Consider the following 20,034-nt stretch of genomic DNA (forward strand, 5'->3'; position numbering starts at 1 on the left):
TATAAATTTTTTTTTTTACACAAACACTGAAACATCATTCCTATGCATGTGATATATTACAACTTGAGATTTTGATGTCTGTCTCATTAACATGGTCTCAAAAAAATAACTGAAGCTCAGAAGCTGAACCGGCAATTACAATGAATGGAGAAAGAAAAATAAAAGAAAGCAATGAGAACGGAAATCAAGAAAAACAAGAACACATATTAATCAAAAACCCACAAAGTCATTTACCACCAAAGATATCTAGAGCAGGAGGAGCAGTAGTTGTTGTGGTAGTGCTGGCAGTTGTGGTGGCGGCGGTGGTAGTGGTAGTAGCAGTTGTAGTAGTAGGAGCTACTGCTGCAGCAGGAGCAGGAGGAGGAGGAGGAGAAGGAGTAGTGCCGAGAGCAGCACTAGCAGTGGTTGTACTAGTCGTAGGGGTAACTACAGGAGTGCTGCTTTCAGCTGGCTTCAAAGCAAAAAGGTCCAGTTCAGGAGCAGCTTCTGCACTACCTTCAGATGGGGCAAAAGGGTCTTAGGAGGAAGAAAGTGGAAAACAGATGGACAAGTCAGGAAGGAGTAAGAATTCTTTATCTAAGGATCAGGAACACAGTTCATGCTATGAGATATTCAATGAAAAGGTAATGGTAAAATGTACTACATAAGCAGACACCCTCACGGCAGCATCTACCTGCTCCTACACAGATGACACTGAACCAGCCCGAATAACTATTACCATTAGTAAATGTAACAAATACATGCAAAATATAAGAATATTAAATACACTTCAAGAACAAAATAAATAAAAACAGTAGGGCATCCCATGGCACCTCTTAGATGTAGTTACACTACCGGAAAATTACATAAAATATGAACACCTGGAAGGTTTAATGTGGTTGAGCTGAGATTGGCAAAGTATAAACTGCTCGTGGTGCTTGGTCAATGATCACACAATCAAGCTAGTGCACCCTTTATTTAGTGTTCTGCAGTATAACATATGTGAACTCATGCAAACCCTGCTTTCATCACTGAACACTACTGTTTGCCATTGATGGCTACATCACAGTTTGCAGGAGAGCACCGGTAGAGCAGCTACTGCCATCATGCATAGTGTGCAGACACACAGGACCAACACTAGGTGTCATGGTTTGGGTCGCCATTAGCTACCGTGGTCATTCCTGTCTCATATGTATGTCCAGGACATCATAGAAACAGTCCTACTACCTTTTTTGAATTAGGACAGGTTATTCCAAACAAACTAAAACACCCGTCCACACCCTACCTGCGCTACACAATGTGCTCTTCAGGGTATCCACCAGCTCCTCTGACCAGCTTGATCGCCAGATCTCTCCATCACAGAGAATGCCCGAGACTGGATGGGGTGATGGTTCTCCCATGTATAGCAGCCAATGACCACCATGGCTGAAATACTGGTCAAAGTTGAAAGATCCTGGCATGACATACAAACATCTGTATGACCCTTAACATGCCAGAGTGGCAGCCTGTATCGCAACAAGAGGAGATGCCACCCAGTATTAATGTGACCCTGCTGCAGAACCCAAAGCAGTTTAAATCTCAGCTCAATCACATTAAGTTTTCCAGATGTTCTTTTATCATTTTCTGGTAGTTTAATTTTATAAAAACATATCATAAAAAACGACTGGTTGTTTTGGGCTGGATATCCACTTCTCCTGTGAACTCTTTTGTAATACTCCGTCCATCATCCTGCTTCAGTGAAAACTTCTAGAGCATGTTCATACTAGCGACATGGCTTTCAATGATAAGAAAAGCCATGACACTGATAAATCCATCATCTCACGTTCACCGATGGACCTCATCGACTCTAATAAGGATGTGATTAGTCTGGACAAATCTAAAAAGTTGATATGCTATTTTGAGGAACCTGAAATAGCAATTATTCAATACAGAATGTTATTACTGGTATTGTAGCAAGGTACCATGACTTTTCCGCAGACAGATTAGAACAACTATAAATTGTTTCATGAATGTAAAAACCACCGGATTATCAGGTCACGCCTAAGTCTCAACCAAGGAAGCAATACCAGCAATGACATTGTCATAATGAACTGCTATTAATGCACTATATATATATATATATATATATATATATATATATATATATATATCCTGCAAACAGAAGAGATTGCCTGGACAGGCATCAACAGAAAATCAGGTCAATGCAAGGCATGCTGACAGGTGACAAGTAGCAGATATAAAACCCACCGTTTCCAGAGCATGCATCAAGAGCCGCTGCAACAGGGGTAGGGGGAGGTGGTGCTGCAGCCCCTTCTAATGTTGCAGGTGCTTCACCAGGAGAAGCAGCAAAGGCATCTAGGGTGAGGGGTTTTAAAGGAAGCAAATAAAATAAAAATCAAAAAAGGGAGAAAAGAAGAAGAGTAAGAAATTATGATGAAGATTACATTTCCCTTATACAACATGCGTAATCTTTTCTGACTGCATAAGTAAATCATAGCATATACTAGAGAACGGGCTTATATTGTATAAGGGCTCCATGCATGTGGTGCGAGGGTCACAACCACAAGAATCCACTTACCAGCCAATACAAAGATATTTTTGCTTGAGCAAAGCAGATTTCACTTTATTTATTCTGTGCTTAAGCAAAAATATGCCCCAGGCTTTGCATGACAGAAGCTACACAAGTGTAGGGTAAAGATATATCCCTGTTGGATCTGAGGGCATGTTCACAAGGGGATTCTGAGCATAGTCCATGCAGAAAACCTGCCTCCCTATGTTTTCAATAGGAACCTGTGTCGTATGAATTCTGGTTGGAAATCTGCGTTGTTGGAAAATAGAAGTAGGGAGAGTTCACCTCTTGATGCGGAACCACAGTGGGTAAACCACATACAAATTAGCTCCATTACATGGGGTTTCTGTGTGCAGATCTGCAGAATGATAAACTGCTAATCTCACACAGAAGTCTAACCCTGGGTTCACACCTGAGCGTTTCTGAGACGCGCGTTTTACGCATGTATCTGTCGTGTGTTTTTATACGCGTTTTTATGCAATAGTAAACGCATTTGACACACGTTTGTGTGATTGACTGCAGTGTTGTCCAATGAGTCTATGGGCCAAAACGCCCCCCAAAAAAGCTCAAGAACTTGTTTATGCGTCGGGCGTTTTACAGCGCGTTCAAACGCGCTGTAAAACGCTCAGGTGTGAACTTAGGGTCAGGGTCTGCCTTGGCTTTCAGCAGCAGACTGCATGGCAGATTTCTATTATGGGAAAATCCACCATGTGAACATGTCCTTTGAACATAAGGTAAGAAATACAAAAATTTAATCAGGAGGACAGGAAAGGGGGTCCAGCCCAATAAATTTGTTAAGGCCGATTTCACATTGTGTTTCTGGATTCCTGTTCCATTATTTCAGCCTCTTTCTCAGCCTGTGATGTCCTGTCCATTGGTCACATGGGCTATGTGCAGCTCAGTCCTATTCAAGCCAGGCATGCTCAACTCCCACAATGCCTTGCTGTAGGCTGATAGCTGTAGGCTGTTCAGGCATGCTGGGAGTTGTAGTTTTGCAACATCTGGAGGGCCGCAGGTTGAGCATGCCTGAAGTAAACGATAGACAGCGCAGCCCTTTCAAACACCTGATCGGCAGGGGTGCCAGGAGTCAGACCCCACCGATCATGTACTGGTGACCTACCCTAAGGTCTCAGAAAACCCCTTGAAAGGGCATCTGTCCGCAGATTTGTACCTATGAAGCTGGCTGACCTGTTACATGTGCGCTTGGCAGCTGAAGGCATCTGTGTTGGTCCCATGTTCATATGTGCCGCATTGCTGACAAAAACGATCGTTTTAATATAAGGAAATGAGCCTCTGTACTTTGATTGACAGGGCCAAAAGTGATCACGCCTGCCTGGACCTGTCAATCAAACTACAAAGGGCGTGGCAGTTGGAGAGTGCAGAGCCTCTCGGTATAAGGGCAACGCCCCTGTTGCATATACTAAAATGGTTGTCCCATGAAAAATATTCTACCGTTTTCACACCAGCACCTGGATCTGAATACTTTTGTAATTGCATGTAATTCAAAATTTTGTATAGTCAAAGTTATTACGTAAAATATATCTGTATATCGCTATCTGCTCTTTGTTTGCTGATCATAGTACACATCAAAGATATACCAGGACGCATTTCAGCCTTTGTCAACAGGTCCTAAACACGTCCTGGTATATCTTTGATGTGTACTAGGATAAGCAAATAAAACAAGAATACTGATCAGTAACTACACGGCTGCTGGGATCTTTTTGGCATAGTTTGTTGAGAGCAACTGTGTGAAGGTGAATGGGGCCCTAAAGCCTTTGAACAAAGATGTAATGGCGTCAGTTCTTAGAGGATCCATGTTTAATAGAACAAATCAGTTTTCACCTTTCCTGTAACAGATCCTAAGCAGTCACATTTTATAATGGGTTCACCACATTTCCATTCCTTTCTCAAGACGCTACCTACTGCTAGAGACATTTAGTATGATGCGTCATAAAACAGATTCTGCTCTAGCTAATAGAGGTGGTCCTGAGCGAGGAAGCCCCTCAATGACATAACATAAAAGGGAATTGTTTAAAGGACATCTGTCCACAGATTTGTACCTATGAACCTGGCTGACCTGTTACATGTGCGCTTGGCAGCTGAAAGCATCTGTGTTGGTCCAATGTTCATATTTGAATATATGCAAATGAGCCCCTAGGAGCAATGGGGGCGTTGCCATTACACCTAGGAGCTCTGCTCTCTTTCTGCAACTGCTGTGCCCCGTGAAATTTGACTGATAGGGTCAGGCAGTGAAAACGTCATCATGCCTTGTCATGACTTCTAAAGTCAAAGTCCAGAGGGCGCGGCAGTTGCAGAGAGAGCCGACCTTCTAGATGTAACAGCAGCTCCCCCATTGCTACTAGATGCTCATTTGCATATATTAAAACGTTATTTTTCTCAGTAATGCAGGCAGATATGAACATTGGACAAGCAACAGGTCTGCCAGTTTCTTATACAAACCTGCTAACAGATGCCCTTTAAGCCTTTTGCTCCCATTCAGCAAACAAATCTTGCAAATGATGAGAAAATTAAACAAATCCGGTTTCCATTATAGAACATTTTATCAATATCTAAAAAATGGAAAATCCCCTTCAGCTTTATTTACATTCAATGATCCCTTTAATATATAGTTAATTCCCAGGGCTGAGGTCAAATGTTGAACTATAACATGCAAACCCATCCAATAGAAATCTATCATCATAATATAAAACATTCCCTCTGCAGCTTCATGTTTGCAGAATCCTATAGGCACTGGGAACCACACAGTGCCTTTCGCCTGGCCCTCCTTCTGTGGTGTATGTCATGCCACAGCTTACCAGCTTATGTTCTGGCAGCAACAGGATATAAATACAGCAGCAGGAAGTCTATCAAAAAGGCACCAAAAGTCAGAGTATTCAGATTTACCTTGTACAACTTCAGTGCCGCCTAAGGCACGTACCATATAAAATACCAGGCCATGGCAAAAGTTCTAAAGATGCTGGCAGAGATATACAGACTCGCTTTACATGTGCCAGCAGAATACATGGTAATGAACTGAAGTAGCATGCCAAGGCATTGCGTTTAATCTGTCCAAGCAGCCACACTCATAACCAGTGAATTATGATGTATCTCAATGCTATCAAATGGAGGGTTTATATCTATAAACCACCAGCTTAGTCACCAGTATACATATAAAATACGCACACATATACTACAGGGGAAATCTAACAAGAAGCAAACTAACCTTCTAAAACAGTGACTGGAAATGTGCCCGCCTGGCAAACCCCTGCTTCTAGGAAGCTATGCGCCAAGGCAAAGCATTCCTGAGTGCTGTATTCTAGCTGAGGCAAAGGGCACACCCGCGCTTAAATTCCAGTTCCAGCATAGAAACAGAATACTGGATCCACCATACACTATAACTGGGTCTGTTGGGAGTCTGCCGTGAACACCAGCATTTTGCCAAAGTACAGCTGTATGCATCGGTATTTCGTCCTATTTCCGAAATCTATGATGGAGGCTCCTGCTGGAGCCTTCATCACAGATGTGAACCTAGCCTTTGATGTTCTCTCACCAAGCACTTTGGAGAAGGCTGAAGTCTTGCCAAACTTTCTACTGTAAAAGTGACAGCTCTGGCTGCTTTTATCTTCTGGGGAACCATGACTTGGTTCCAAGGAACACCAGAATTTTGTGGGACCCTCGTGAAGGTTTTGTGGTCTGTGTAAGCAATAAGACACCTTAGACTTTTATGATCATGGCTACAACTACTGAACTATTGAATTGCTGGGGGGAATTCCATGACCCAATATTGCAAGGCCGCAGGACCACCCACAGTCATCTTGCCGCTGTCAAAGGCTAATACTGTAATAGAAAAATTTTAAGTAATTTTTTATTTATCTGACAGCATCACTGTGTTCCTGAATACATTTTGCTGTTAAGTCCATTTGAGGGGTTGTCTAACTTCTAGATATCGATGACCTGGCCTTAGCACAGGTCATCAATGTAAGATTGGACGGGTCATCAGTGTTGAGCAAACTTCTGTTTTCAAGTTTGGCATACAAGGTTTATAACTTATGGTCCGTGGTAGCGGAATCCATAACGGAATTCTTAGATAACCCAAACCTTGTACGCCAAACTTGAAAAGAGAAGTTCGCTCAACACTACTCATTAGCTTATGCCAGGTCTGGAGCTGGAAGCTCTATCCACCATGTAGTCACTTTGCTGAGTTCACTTGAGTGGGACCTGAGATGCAGTGTCCTGGCACAGCCACTACACAGTAGATGGAGCTTCCTGCTTCAAAGTCCTCTGTTATTTCTGGTGCGGGCAGCTGCTGAGGACAGGTCATCAAAATCTAGAACCAGACAACCCCTTTAATGTGAAGACAATTATGCAGATTATTATATTGTAGGATATATATATGTGTCAGGAAATGAAAACAGATGCTTTACGGCCTTACTAACCTCCAAAGAGATCAACATCAACACTGGCAGTACTAAGAGTGGCAGGTGCCGGAGAAACCAAAGGTGCTGGAGTTCCAATGGAAGCAGCAGGAAGGGCACTGGGCTCAGCTGAAAATGGGTCAGAAAGCTGAGGAACCTCTGAGATAAGAGAAGTAGAAGGCGCAGAGAGAGAGTCTACATAGGAATAGGGAGAAACGTTATCTGTCAGCAGAAGAGACAAAAGAGCAGGCAGAAGAACAGCAAAGAAAGGAATACACCACTCACCTTCGCCCAAAAGATCTGTGGTCATCCATTAAGCAAGCGGTTAAAAAGAAAACAAGTGTAAGAGGTATGAAAAGGGGAGAAAGTGTGAATGTTACCTGCAGAGTGTTGAAAAGGAGACAAAGCAGAAAGGCCAGTGATGCCAATGATTTGGAATCCTCCCTACCAAAAGCATAGAACGGATTGAAGCACAGCTCTGTATAAAACAACCCTACGATACGCACCCACACTGCACAAGGTGACAACACATTCTTCTATGGTAACAGACAATTAGGGCTAAATAGAGGCAGAGCTGCACATGGTGTCACATTGTGGCAACAGTAACGGGTGTGCTATGTTTTGGTAGGTAAAATTTAGGATACCCATCACCTATCCATCCTCTATCATTATTTCACATCTCGTTGAGTGAAAGCCCAGGCTTTATGCATTCATGGTCCAAACACGGAACCCACATGATATACCGTGTCACTGAAATTTCAGATACAGTATATGAGGTGAATGCACACACTCCTTTCTACATAGGGACTAGATAGGGTAGTGCAGACGTACTGCAGAGAAAAAAACTTTCAAAAGGGACCAGAGTGCTAGAGGCTCTTCAATTCTAGGACCAGTGGGCGTCACAGCCGTTGGACCTCTAATCTTAGGAGAATGGCATATCCTAGCAATACAATCGCTTTTTGGAATGGGAATTCCAAAAAGCGAATGACATTTATCATGTAGACAACGTTAACACAAGCGAATTACTAATGTATTGTGATTGTCCAGATTGCCTCTTATGCTGGCTTGATTCATTTTTCCATCACAATATACATGGCTCATTTCCAGGGGTTACGACCACCCCGCAATCCAGCAGCGGTGGTCAAGCTTTCACACTATAGGAAAAGATGCCGGCCTCTCTGATGGATGGGACGGTGGGAGCTCACATAGGCAAGTATGTGCAGCAGCTTCTGTACCGGCCAACTCATTTGTGCTGCAGTGGTGGCCATGACCCCTGAATATGAGCAGTGTATAATGTGATGGGAATATGAATCAAGCCAGGCAATATGGACAATCAGAATACATTAGTAAGTGCCTTGTATTCATTTTCTCTACATGATGAATGCCATTTGCTGAAGTGAAACAACCCCTTTAACTATGAATACATCTGAAGCGTATCATTGGGGAAGGATCATTTCAGAGTACACCCCATAGAAACAAAACGGTCTGTACGAGACTAAAATGCCACCATTAATCATGGGCTGTGTACGGTATTGCAGCTCAGAGCCATCCACTTTAAAGAGGATGCATTGCAATAACAGACATACCGTAAGTCATGGGCAAGTTATGCCTGGAAGAAAACAATCAAGTACCAAGATATATCATACACCAAAGACAGTTCTCTGGAGTCAAAAAGTTGCAAAATATTGTGCAAGGTCCTGCTTGGGAAAATATTCCACCGTGTTTACCAAAAGTGGGTGATATGGAGGGGCAATGCAGGGCGGGGCCAAGCCAGCCTGGCAAATTCAGGGTACTTTCACACTTGTGGCAGAGGATTTCGGCAGGCAGTTCCGTCGCTGGAACTGCCTGCCGGATCTGGCAATCTGGACGCAAACTGATGGCATTTGTCAGACTGATCCGCATTGAAATACTGGATTCGTCTCTCCGGTGTCATCCGGAAAAATGGATCCGGAATTTTGAATTATTATTTTTTGCATTATTAAAGGTCTGCGCATGTGCAGACCGGGAAAGCCGGATCAGTTTTGCTGGAACACTTAATACCGGATCTGGCACTAATACACTTCTTTCCGGCAAATGATCAGTATCTTTGGCTGGAGAAAAAAACTGCAGAATGCGGCAGTATTTTCTCCATCCAAAAAACGTAAGAGGGACTAAACTGATGCATCCTGAACAGATTGCTCTCTATTCAGAGTGCATTAGGAAAAAACTGATCAGTTTTTTTTTCCGGTATTGAGCTACTGTGACGTAACTCAAAACCGCAAAACAAAAACTCTAGTGTGAAAGTACCCTCATGATTTTTGCCCAAAAGCTCTAGTGTAATATATTTTTTTCCAGCACTTATCAGCAGGCCCTAGTGTACACAGGTGACACACTCCACTACTATATATCCAATATACTACATTATCAGCAGGCCCTAGTGTACACAGGTGACACACTCCACTACTATATATCCAATATACTACATCAGCAGGCCCTAGTGTACACAGGTTACACACTCCACTACTATATATCCAATATACTACATTATCAGCAGGCCCTAGTGTACACAGGTTACACACTCCACTACTATATATCCAATATACTACATTATCAGCAGGCCCTAGTGTACACAGGTTACACACTCCACTACTATATATCCAATATACTACATTATCAGCAGGCCCTAGTGTACACAGGTTACACACTCCACTACTATATATCCAATATACTACATTATCAGCAGGCCATAGTGTACAGTCGTGGCCAAAAGTTTTGAGAATGACACAAATATTAGTTTTCACAAAGTTTGCTGCTAAACTGCTTTTAGATCTTTGTTTCAGTTGTTTCTGTGATGTAGTGAAATATAATTACACGCACTTCATACGTTTCAAAGGCTTTTATCGACAATTACATGACATTTATGCAAAGAGTCAGTATTTGCAGTGTTGGCCCTTCTTTTTCAGGACCTCTGCAATTCGACTGGGCATGCTCTCAATCAACTTCTGGGCCAATTCCTGACTGATAGCAACCCATTCTTTCATAATCACTTCTTGTAGTTTGTCAGAATTACTGGGTTTTTGTTTGTCCACCCGCCTCTTGAGGATTGACCACAAGTTCTCAATGGGATTGAGATCTGGGGAGTTTCCAGGCCATAGACCCAAAATGTCAACTGTTTTGGTCCCCCAGCCGCTTAGTTATCACTTTTGTCTTATGGGACGGTGCTCCATCGTGCTGGAAAATGCATTGTTCTTCACCAAACTGTTGTTGGATTGTTGGAAGAAGTTGCTGTTGGAGGGTGTTTTGGTACCATTCTTTATTCATGGCTGTGTTTTGGGGAAAAATTGTGAGTGAGCCCACTCCCTTGGATGAGAAGCAACCCCACACATGAATGGTCTCAGGATGCTTTACTGTTGGCATGACACAGGACTGATGGTAGCACTCCCCTTTTCTTCTCCGGACAAGCCTTTTTCCTGATGCCCCAAACAATCGGAAAGAGGCTCCATCGGAGAATATGACTTTGCCCCAATCCTCAGCAGTCCATTCACTATATTTTCTGCAGAAGATCAATCTGTCCCTGATGTTTTTTGGGGAGAGAAGTGGCTTCTTTACTGCCCTTCTTGACACCAGGCCATCTTCCAAAAGTCTTCGCCTTACTGTGCGTGCAGATGCGCTCACACCTGCCTGCTGCCATTCCTGAGCAAGCTCTGCACTGGTGGCACTCCGATCCCGCAGCTGAATCCTCTTTAGGAGACGATCCTGGCGCTTACTGGACTTTCTTGGACGCCCTGAAGCCTTCTTAACAAGAATTGAACCTCTTCCCTTGAAGTTCTTGATGATCCTATAAATTGTTGATTGAGGTGCAATCTTAGTAGCCACAATATCCTTGCCTGTGAAGCCATTTTTATGCAACGCAATGATGGCTGCACGCGTTTCTTTGCAGGTCACCATGGTTAACAATGGAAGAACAATGATTTCAAGCATCACCCTCCTTTTAACAGGTCAAGTCTGCCATTTTCACCCAATCAGCCTGACATAATGCTCTCCAGCCTTGTGCTCGTCAACATTCTCACCTGAGTTAACAAGATGATTACTGAAATGATCTCAGCAGATCCTTTAATGACAGCAATGAAATGCAGTGGAAAGTTTTTGGGGGGATTAAGTTAATTTTCATGGCAAAGAAGGACTATGCAATTCGTCTGATCACTCTTCATAACATTCTGGAGTATATGCAAATTGCTACTATAAAAACTTAAGCAGCAACTTTTCCAATTTCCAATATTTATGTAATTCTCAAAACTTTTGGCCACGACTGTATGCAGGTTACACACTCCACTACTATATATCCAATATACTACATTATCAGCAGGCCTTAGTGTACAGACTAAACTGCTATATATCCAATATACTACATTATCAGCAGGCCATAGTGTACGCAGAGGACACACTAAACTGCTATATATCCAATATACTACATTATCAGCAGGCCTTAGTGTACAGACTAAACTGCTATATATCCAATATACTACATTATCAGCAGGCCATAGTGTACGCAGAGGACACACTAAACTGCTATATATCCAATATACTACATTATCAGCACTTTGCAACCTGCACATAATTTAGCTGATGGTACAAGTTCAGGAAGCCAAAACAAAATGTGACAAAGCAATTAAGGATGCTGGATTTACCTCCCCAAGCACTGGCGGCTGCAGGGGCAGCTGAAGCTGAATGACCGGTTGAGGTGAAGTCTGGCTGCAGATCCAGAAGATCATTGGAGAGCTTTGCTGAACTGCAAAGAACCAAGTCAAAAGGGATTAAGGAAAGCAAATTCTTTACAGTTAATCATATGCGTGCATTATAGGGCAGACATTATAGACTCCTGTGATCTGAACGCAAACCTTTGTTGTTCAGTTATGACTAAATTAAATCTAGATATGCAGAGAAGAGTCATGGGGTCGGCTCCCCAAAAGCTTCTTCCTCTGAGGCTTTGTTGACAGATCTCTCCCCATTTGTGTATAGGGAGAGAGACCTGCCAATTCAGTCAAGCGAAACGTTATGAAGTTAGTGGGGAGCCACCCAGATTTCATAGTAAATTTCATAGTAAAACATAGTTCTTTGTAATGAGGGAGAGCGTCGGGATTTCATGATACCTGTGGTTCAGGCAGCATTATTCTCCTGACAGCTTCCCTTCACATTAATACTTCCACTAATTTGCACTTCTATGTGTGGCGCTCCTCCAGGACTCTAGCCTTCTCATTAAGGTACAAGAAAACTATGGCACTACATGCTTTACCACATGGTCAAGATTATTGAAATGGAAATTTAAAAGTTTACAAAGCGTTTCATACATTTTGATATGTCTCAACATTACATTTTTTTATCATTAGGGGTCTGGGTGATGAGACCTCCACCTATCAAAATCAAGTGGCAAAAGCACTGAGCACTTTGATTCTACTCAGCTCTTGGAGCAGTGGGGGTTACTGGTGGCGTAAAAAAGGACCTGTCACCATATAATGCACTGCAATCTGCAAGCAGCATGTTATATAGAGTAGGAGCTGAGCAGATTGACGTATAGTTTTGTGGGAAAACCTTCACTGTAACTTGTAATTTACACATTTTTATCAGCTTTTTCTGAAATTAACAACACTGTGCACAACTATCAGTGACTGACAGCCATCTATGTATACACACTTACACAGAGAACGCTATCAAATCACTGATAACACCTCCTCCACGTACAGCTATCTGTGACTGACAGCTATCTCTGTATACATACAAAACTTTCATTCACCCGTCCGCAATTTTTTTCCGGATCTGTTCCGGATTTTAAAAAACCCATTAATTTTCAATGGGGCCGGAACGGATGTTATGTGCTGCCCGCATCCGCAATTCCGTCGTCGTCCCCAAAAAAAAAAAAAATTGAAAAAAAGGAAGAAGATAGAACATCTCCTATTCTTGTCCGCAACTGCGGACAAGAAAAGGCATTTTCTATTATAGAGCCGTCGATGGAACGCTCATTGCCGGTGTTCGTGTTTTGTGAATCCGCAATTTGCAGATCCACAAAACACCTACGGACGTGTGAATGGACCCTTACAGAGAGAATGCTATCAATAACTGATAATACCTCTCCTGTGTACAGCTATCAGTGACTGACAGCTATCTATGTATACACACTTACACAGAGAATGCTTTTAATAACTGAACCTTCTTCATGTACAACCAAGATCAGAAATTTAAGAGTATAAATTACAAGTTTTACTGAATCTTTTCCCAGAAAACTATATCAATCTGCTCAACTCTTCCAGCTGTATAAATACTGCCTGCAGATTGCACTGCATTTTATGGTGAAAGATTATCTTCAAAGGGCTTATGCAATGATTAATGTAAAAAATGAAAATCAGACATCATATTGTCATGTCCTAGGAGTCAACAGAACCTATGAACATATCACGAGAATACAAAAAAACATGCAAACGGATCAGAGAACAGAAAACAAGACTTTATTAAACACGACCAAACACAAAAGACATAATCCTGGACAAGAGGCAAGGTAAACAGTGGCTGATGGATCACCACTGGACCAAGTGCACCAGTTTGACTTGGGGCCAAACCCTAAAGGCGTTGTCTAAGTGAACCCTCGATCTTCACAGTATCCCTGATGGTGGGGATAGATGTTCCCGAGGGTTCACCAGGTTGCTACCTCGTGGGATAGTCCCGATGCACTTGGCCAAAATCTTCAAGATAACACCAGCAGTCCAGTCTCAAAAAAAAAAAAACTGGAGCCCAAATAACGAGGAAACAGTTCAGACATAAACCACATACTGAACAGAATAATACAGGACATAAGGCAAACACAGACAAAGATAGATGCCTGGACCCCATGCGGAAAAGATGCATGGTGGTCACAGACGGAGTTGTTGTAATCGTACTGACCCAGAGAATGAAGGTTAGTTCAGTTGAGGTCAGTTTTGCCACAAAGGTAATGCCAAAGGGACAAAACTGAGGAATTGCATTTTTTTTTCCCAACGACGATGACGACTGATCAAAAGTAAGCAGCCTTACCAAATGGGAGATGCAGCGCTTGCAGTTGCAAAAAGGTCAACGGGTGGAGAGGTGTCTACAGTCTTGGATGGAGTAGTGTTTGGAGACGTGACTGTAGTAGCAGGGGAAGACTATAATACAAGAACACAAATCACAATAAAACACGTAGCAATACTGTCCTACTCCACCGCACTATTGTAGCTCTAGGATAACGCAGCTCTTCCAGGATAGCTGCCAATCATTTAGACCCCAGGCTGCAGCAATAAGCATACATTAACTATTTAATTTACCCGTCTGAGCCACATGCTGGAAACCGCTGACCAGCAATGGCTCCACCACTGAATGACTGCCATTGCTCCTGCAGGCAGATCCACTGTTTGCAGGGGTGGCAGATTATAGGGGTTGTCTGTGATGACAACCCCTTCAACAGCAGCTGTCCAGTAGTTTGTGTGCAACGGCTGCAGGAAGACACTTCGAAAACAGACTTCCCAATAATAAATTTAAAGCTCTGTTCACACTCCTGTTCAAAGCTCCCATGTAGCAAATATGGTCCATTAGGTGCCGGTGGTATTTGTGGCATGACAAATCAGACACTGTGTTGTGGTTCTAGCTATAAACAGAAACCACAAGGCGGGTGTGAACATGCCCCAACACATGAAATATACTACTCATCAGTAATTACAAGTCACAAAAGACAAATCTTATCATATTCATTACCTTGCCTACCGGCGATCCAGAGCTGAAATCACAAAAATTATTTAAAATTATATACAACCTTCAGTTTCGCGTGCATATATAGATTTTACGACACAGACGTTTGTTTAAAAGCCATGTAGCTTCATACATTACACACGTTAAAACCACAAATTTTATACAAAAGCAATAATGGGAGACACCGCATGACAACAGGAAAAAAAAAAAAAAAAAAACACAAAAAAATAAATAAAAATCCAAATTTAAAAACCATGGCAATTTAATAATGACAAACAAACTGGATTACACAACAGTGTTACATGTATGTGGAGCTCCATTACACAGAGCGGAGGGTACCTTCCAGCACAGGTCAAGACCACAAAAAGGAATATGCACATGTACATCATTGAAATGTAGGGAAAATGTGCAGTGACATAGCAGTTCCTCCACATGTCACAACTGATGGCAGTGTGACCACCCTAGAGGACCAGCTAACTGGGGGGGGGGGGGAAGCTAATTTTTGGAACTTACCCATCACTGAATGATAAAAGACACAGAGAAGAAACAAAGAAAAAAAAGGGAAAGGTCAGGTCAGCAAACAAGGCCATACGTTTGACATGTTAAACATAAGGCTGTCCTTTAGTGAGGCCTCTTTCATATGTCTGTGTCCACGATGACATCTGTGACAAGATGGTCAGTGGTTCATGAACACTGTGTGTGGTCCATCTGTCATCAGCATTCCACGGATCCTGCCAGGCTGAAAATTGGTTTCCAGAGCATGTCCCAGCAACGATCCTTGAAAACCACAGATGGAATCTGTGTTGTGTCTGTGGTTTTCAGGGACCCATAAACTATAATGTGCATGAGGGATCCGTAATCACGGAAAAAAATAGGGTATACTTCGCCGATGCAGTTTTGGAAGCCAAACTCAAGAGTGGATCATAAAAAGGAGAGAAATTATAAAAAAGGACAGATATGACTTCTCCGAGCTTTTTTAGTCACTCCTGATTTTGGCTTCCACGATTTCAACAGGAAACCTGACCGTGTGGCCGTACCCATAATGGATTTATGCCAAAATACTGGTGGAACAACAATAGTAAATCTGGCTCAATGTGAATAAAAGCCTTCATCAGGATTAGGCCTTTTTTACACTACATTTTTTTGTTTTTCCGTTTTTTGCATTCCGTATACGGAACCATTCATTTCACAGAGTCCGCAAAAAAAAAAAAAAAAAAAAAAACTGAATGTACTCTGTATGCATTCTGTTTCCGTGTTTCCGTTTCTCTGTTCCGTGCAAAGATAGAAGATGTCCTATATTTGGCCGTAAATCACGTTCCGTGGCTCCATTAAAGTCAACGGGTCCGCAAAAAAAACGGAATGCATACGGAAATGCATCCATATGTCTTCCGTATTCGTGCCATTTTTTGCGGAACCATCTATTGAAAATGTTATGCCCAGCCCAATTTGTTCTATGTAATTACTGTATATGCCATACGGAAAAACGGAACCGAAACAAAAAAATAAATAATAATAAATGAACGGATCCGTGAAAAACGGACCACGAAACACTGAAATAGCCATACGGTAGTGTGAAAGAGGCCTTATACTGCATCTCATATGTCAAACCTCACAATATACCGTATTTCGTTCCAAGTTTACAATTGTAAGTACATCAGTTTGAAGGATTTTTATACCATAACGGTTTCTGCAAAAGAAGGATTGTGCATGTACAATAAGGTTTCAAATTATCTAGTAACCAAAACAATTATTTATTGGGGGTGTGTTTCATAATAGGGGGCATATGCAAGTCATTTTGCTCTCTAAAAGTGCCAGACACTTTCAACAGCTCCCATATAGGTGCATGAGACTCTGTATGAACCCAAAAGAAATAAGATTGTAGCATGTTCCGTATGCATCAAGGTGTTATATATACACCTACAGATCCTCAATACATTACCATACAGAGCCTAAGCCCTTGTTTATACCTCCGTGTCCATGATGACACCTGTGACAAGATGGTCAGAGGTTCATCCATGATTTTTTGCTCTCCATGTGTCATCCATGGACACTGCTCAGCTGAAAATTAGTTTCTAGAGCTTCTCCTACCAAGGGTCCGAGAAAATCTCTGATATAACAAGGATGCCATCTGTGTTGTGTCCGTGGTTTTCAAGGACCCATAGACTATAATGTGTGTACGGGATCCGTAATCACAGACAAAATAGTTCATGCTTCCTTGGTGTCACCAAGGACCCATGGTCCGTGGAAAACCACAGATATGTGAACACACACATTAAACTCAATAGATGTGTGAACGGTCCATGGAGACCACAGACGGCACATGTTCATGATTCTAGGACGTATGAAAGAGGTCTAATGGGGTCATCCAACAAAGCCACGCAGAATGAGCGAGAACAAACCTCAGTACAAAGGTTCAGTACGTGCCTATACAACACATACGTACGGAAGTGTATACTAGAACAGATCTACATACAAACCTGCTGCCTTTCTTCCCTTCCAATGTATTTAAATGTTGTTCCAAAGTTTCCATAAGACTGCTCGGTGCCTATGACACAAGCGACACGATATTAGAAAAACGCAAAGCAAAAAGAGCATTACCCTGTAATTCCACAAAGTCATTTTTGTAGATGGAACGGTTATACACACTATAGGTAAAGAAATAACATTTTAGGAACACAAAAAGGAAAATCAGCTCTAGTAAGAGAAGCCACTCACTGAAAACTGGAGCATGCAAATCAAGAAGAATTATAATGAAGCCTTAAGAAAGACGCTGGTTCTCACCATGACAAGGGAATGAGCTTTCTAAAAATTAAAATAAGAGATATTGGGCACACAATATCTAGTGCTGCAGGAACGAATCACAAACATGTATTATACAAAGAGAAAATGCAAGAAGAATAAATGAATAGCTATAGTTAAACCCTTAGAAACTTGCGTATGTCATTTACTCCCATTAGGTCAGGGGTGCACAACCTTTTTTGGTCTGGGGGCCGCATTGTCACATCGCTCTATTTCAAGGGGCCGCAAATAAAAAAAATTTGATCGGCGCTCATCTGCCTATTACACAAGCCAGTGCAAAGTGACTGGGGAGGAGTGATCGCTGCCACAGTCGTGCTGCAGATAATCGGACATCTTTCATCCTGATAAAATATGCAAATCAGCCGACAAATGAGCAATTCCTTGTTTATCGACTGATCAGCTGCACGATTATACTGGCCAGATATAAGATATGAGCGCTCCTATGAACACTTGTTCCCAGTAATTGTCCCAAATATCGTGCTGCAGCATAGCCCCTGAAACCGAAGAGTTATATTTACCTGCTCCCCGCCTCTCCGGTTCTTCGAACTGCCTCCGCTGTTTACACCTGGCAGTGCATGGACATGGTCATACACCACTCAAGACATTGACTGGCTTTAGGCGGTGATGTGGCCACAAGCAGCGTGTCACTGCTGAAGCCAGTCTTTGACTGGAGCCGTACAAGTGACCATGGCCATGCACTGACCGGTGTAAACAGAGCAGGAACCGGAAGATGGAGGCAGCGGGGGCAGTGCAGAGGACCAGAGCGGAGTAGAGCAGGTAATTATGAATTTTCGAAAACTGTACTTTTTTTTTAAAGTATATTTTTTTCAAACTATAGCTCCTTATTCTTAAAATATGCAAACTGATACCAAAATAAATTATTATAATTAGTTGTCTATTTTGTGTAGGCCGTTTTGCTATATAATATGAAAAGTTTCACAAGAATGGGGCGGTAATGGTGACGGTTTTGATTGGTGTGGGTGTTTTTTTATGTATCTTTTTTTTTTTTACTTAATATAAAGAGACATAAAAAGACTTTGGGGCACACTGTCACTTTTTCATAAAAAGACTGTGGTGGGACAGTAAACGCACTTTTTCCTTTTTATTTAATTTTTTAGTTTATTTAGTTCTCACAGTTTTTTTAATAGTTTTTTAACTTTTTTTTTTATATATATTTTTACCACATAATTTGTCCCCAAGAGGTCACTGAAAGACCTTTGGGAGACAATAAGTGACTTTTTTTTGTACTATTACCACTGTAACTGGAGCATCCAAAGGAGCCCCAGTTACCGTACAGGGAAACCAGCCTGCTGCGGAGGCTTTGTACCAGGGCAGGGCTCCTCTGTTCCCGAGACACCCAACGATCACATGATCGCTGGGTCCACACTGCAGAGTGCTCATAGAGGAGAAGGTAGAAGCGCTAATAAAGCGCTTCTGTCTTCTCCTCAGCTTCCCCGCTCTCACTAATAGCCGGGGACCCTTTCTGCTCCTGCTACAGTGCAGGAGCAAAACCTGTGATCCATCTGCTGTGCGGCGCTCTGTGCAGAAACACAGCTGATTGCAGGATCAGCTGTGTTTCTGCCCAGCAGGGCGGGGGCCGCAAACCATGGCTCTAGGGGCCGCATGCGGCCCGCAGGTTGTGCACCCCGCATTAGGTTGATAAGAGTTGGTATTTTCGTAACCGCAATGGGAGTAACGGATCACATAAATAGCAAAGAATATTTTCATTGATGTAAACCCTGACCCTACATCGGTCACTTTGAAAATATATAAATCACATTTCTCTTATATAGTTTATAGAAATAATAGGAGTGACAATAGAAAACACTTATAATAAGGCGAACCGACAAATTGACACCAAATTGTAGGAGTGCTGTAGTGGATAGTGCGAAATATTAAGACTGCCTGCACCACACATTTGATGGCTTGCAAACTTACCACACTGTGGATGAACTGAAGGACTATTGTTCGGCAGATAGGATTATCAGCCAGCAGGTTGTTACTCCCATTGCGGTTACCAATATATCAACTCATCAACCGAATGGGAGTAAAATGACATATGCAGGTTTTTAAAGGGTACTTTCACACTAGCGTTTTTCTTTTCCGGCACTGAGTTCCGTCCTAAGGGCTCTATACTGGAAAAGAACTGATCAGGCATATCCCCATGCATTCTGAATGGAGAGCAGGATGCATCAGGATGTCTTCAGTTCAGTCTTTTTGACTGTTCAGGACGGAGATAATACTGCAGCATGCTGCCGTTTTATCTCCGTCCCCAAAAAACTGAACACTTGCCTGATCCAGCATTTTTTTCCATAGGAATGTATTAGCGCTGGGTCCGGCATTCAAAATACCGCAATGCCGGATCCGTCCTTCCAGTCTGCGCATGCGCAGACCGCTAAAAATTTGAAAAAGAATTGAAACGGATCAGTTTGTCCATATGACAAACGTACAGACGGATCTGTTCTTGCAATGCATTTGTAAGACGGATCAGGAACCTGATCAGTTTTAAAATGCAATCAGGTAGCATACGTTTTGCCGGAT

The 20,034-nt window shown here is 42.3% G+C and overlaps 1 protein-coding gene across 12 annotated transcripts in view; it reads right to left on the bottom strand.

Moving 5' to 3' along the window:
• SNAP91 (synaptosome associated protein 91) overlaps nucleotides 1-20,034 on the bottom strand; it is a 162,860-nt gene that overhangs the window by 33,474 nt on the left and 109,352 nt on the right. For 8 of the 12 annotated variants that reach the window (XM_044289042.1, XM_044289039.1, XM_044289036.1 and 5 more), the window contains 6 exons: nucleotides 17,172-17,239; nucleotides 15,208-15,213; nucleotides 14,701-14,722; nucleotides 14,005-14,114; nucleotides 11,631-11,731; nucleotides 2,227-2,334 (listed from right to left, as the gene is read on the bottom strand). In XM_044289042.1, the coding sequence (XP_044144977.1) occupies nucleotides 2,227-2,334; nucleotides 11,631-11,731; nucleotides 14,005-14,114; nucleotides 14,701-14,722; nucleotides 15,208-15,213; nucleotides 17,172-17,239 (415 nt within the window). Of the gene's footprint in view, nucleotides 1-234; nucleotides 517-2,226; nucleotides 2,335-11,630; nucleotides 11,732-14,004; nucleotides 14,115-14,700; nucleotides 14,723-15,207; nucleotides 15,214-17,171; nucleotides 17,240-20,034 lie in introns of all 12 variants that reach the window. The other 4 variants (XM_044289040.1, XM_044289037.1, XM_044289046.1 and 1 more) reach the window with 3 other exon arrangements.

The sequence above is a fragment of the Bufo gargarizans genome, chromosome 4 (assembly GCF_014858855.1).
Source record: "Bufo gargarizans isolate SCDJY-AF-19 chromosome 4, ASM1485885v1, whole genome shotgun sequence".
Classification (NCBI taxonomy): Eukaryota; Metazoa; Chordata; class Amphibia; order Anura; family Bufonidae; genus Bufo; species Bufo gargarizans.